Source organism: Aplysia californica, unplaced genomic scaffold (genome assembly GCF_000002075.1).
Source record: "Aplysia californica isolate F4 #8 unplaced genomic scaffold, AplCal3.0 scaffold00266, whole genome shotgun sequence".
Classification (NCBI taxonomy): Eukaryota; Metazoa; Mollusca; class Gastropoda; order Aplysiida; family Aplysiidae; genus Aplysia; species Aplysia californica.
Genome location: NW_004797536.1, coordinates 694,948 through 697,481, shown reverse-complemented (window position 1 = coordinate 697,481; position 2,534 = coordinate 694,948). Strand labels below are relative to the sequence as shown.

The following is a 2,534-nucleotide window of genomic DNA, read 5'->3' as shown; positions in this document are numbered from 1 at the left end:
TGGAAAATACAACATAAGTGAATGCAGCACATATACACAGAAATGCCAGGAGCATGTGGGAATTGCAAGCATGGTTGATCTGATAGCATAAAATTGTCAGTTTTCACAAGCTATAAAAATCTGTTTTAGAAAAAAAGTACACATACTTTTTCAAAGTGCCAAAAAAATCTACCAGTCATGGCAAGCCACACATAAAGTTGATGTTATGTCAAGGTGATTGTTTAAAACACATTTAAAAAAAAAAATTCCAGAAGGGATTAACAAAATGGTCCTTAAGAGCTTTTTTTCATTCACATTCACACCGATGACATATTTTCACAAAACTATGTTTGCTGACCAATACAAATCATTCAAATTAAGGATTGTCGGACTTACACACACACACACAAACACACACACACAAACAAATACACATATATACCTTCCAGCAGTCAACTACCCTTGTGATCTAGCAAGGGAATGCAAAGAACACAAATAAACACACACACACGCACACACACACACACACACACACATTCTACACTCGTTCATCCTTTCCCAATTCCCAATTTGTAACTATTGCAAAAAAAAGCATATAAGGCCAAAAATAAAAGGATGCTCTCAATTTTTTCTTTATTGCAAAAAAAAAATATTTTAATACAAAAATATCCGTCTTTCTCACCCAGTCAGCATAGCAATGCAGAAGCAAAGGACAAAATAAAATATAATACAAACACACACACACAAGACCCATCACCATACAACATGGAGGCCGAAAGTAAAATCATAGAGCTCTTAGAGTCTCAAATAAAAATATTCAAAAGCATCTGAGAAAACTCGGAATAATTCAGAGATACTGTTCAGTTCCGTTCCTTTGAATCCGTCATGCGCTCAATCCAGCCATGACCTGCTTGCGGATGAAGGTCTCTTTCAGATGTGGGTCAAGGCCGTTCAGGGCCCTCTGCTGGATGGCCCCTGCCCTTGCACCGTCCTTGGCGACCTCTCTCTCCATCTGCACGTAGTTCAGCCATAGATCTGTGGGGGTCAAAGAACAAAAGGGAGTTAATCATTGCTTCAAGCGTAGTTCTATCTAAAAGTAGTAAAATTTCCAGTAATGGCCATAGACAGCGAAAAGAACTTGTCAGTATGTCAGTGCTTGTTTTAGTGTCTGTAAAACGGCGGCTTGCACTCTATGCTTCTCAGGATGCTGAGATTGCTACAGAATGGCAACAGGTCTTCTTGGGTAATAGCACAAGATTGTAAAACGCACAGAGCTGGTTGTTGAGTGGGAATTTGGGTTACACAAATGCTATCTACTATTTATTTTTATTATTATTCGTCCAAGGGTTTACCGAATTCCCAAACTTTCAAATGCAAGCGAACCAGTTCTACAGGTCACCTGACCAAGGCAATCACCTGCACAAATAACCACTTCCCAATTGCCCCCTTGGCCTTTCTGTACAATGAACCTTTTCAAGACGTCCATCTGTCTAAGATAACCACTTTCCTCCTCAACAATAGGTGACCATCTTAGACAACTGTACGTTCGTGCAGGATCCTAAAAAAGAGCTCTTCCAAGCAAATGGTCACCGTTTGTAGTTGTTTGTTTAACTTGTGTTGTAAGTACAAAAAAGTCCCAATTTGTTTTAGCACTATTTCGTATTATATTCCAGTATTAAACAATGGTCCATCCTATTGCCGTCTGTGTTGTACCCCCTAAGCTTTTCCCTGCCACAAGCAGAATACCTGAATTAAACTCTCATGTCGGGAGAATTTTCATTGAGTGATCGGTCTTTCCGCTGAATTGTTATACACCTCTCAACCTGGATAAATTATAAATCTAAATTATACCAATGGGTCCTCATTAAAAAATGGTCGTCCTTACCTGGTTCGTTCAAGCCAAACTCCACCAAGGCTTCTTCAAAGGCGCCTCGAATCAACTTCAGATTGGGGGTCTCCTAAAGTGAAGATTATGATTATAATAATTATGATAATGATGAAGATGATGATAATAATAATAATAACAATAGTAGCATAAATAATAATAATATTCATAATAATAAAATAATAATAATAATAATAAAACAATAATAATAAAAAGAAAGAAATAATCATTCTTACTCTCCTCTTTCTTTGTACGTTACTTTTAAGTAACACCTCTCGTCTTCGGAGCTTTATGACCCAACTGTGCTGTAAGTGCAGAAAAACTCTTACTAAAAAAATCAACAAAACACCCACCCCCCAAAAAAACCCAAAAAAAACAACAACAACAAAACAAAACAAAACAAAAAATCTAAAACAACAACAAACAAACAAACAAATAATATATATATTTTTCGCGCTCGTGGTTCCCTCCCTTTCGCCATCCCCACAGGGCATTGTAGTGGCCAGCATGTGGTGAGTGGAGAAGATCAAAGATTCAAAGTGTCACTAAAAGGTGAAAGGCAAAAGGTGAAAGGTCACGGTGAAGAAGAGTACGTCATACTGGGCGGCGGAGGGAAAAGATAGGCTCTGTGTGTGTGTGTGTGTGTGTGTGTGTGTGTGTGTGTGTGCGT

At 38.2% G+C, this 2,534-nt stretch overlaps 1 protein-coding gene across 1 annotated transcript in view; it reads right to left on the bottom strand.

Moving 5' to 3' along the window:
* Window positions 1-245: 245 nt before the first annotated feature.
* The window catches only part of LOC101851741 (U3 small nucleolar RNA-associated protein 6 homolog), a gene marked incomplete at its 5' end in the record, with an annotated part of 3,433 nt that continues 1,144 nt past the window's right edge, over window positions 246-2,534 (bottom strand). Inside the window, 2 exon segments of the mRNA XM_005100961.3 lie at window positions 246-1,014; window positions 1,865-1,937. Of these exon segments, the coding sequence (XP_005101018.1) occupies window positions 863-1,014; window positions 1,865-1,937 (225 nt within the window). The 3' untranslated portion in view covers window positions 246-862.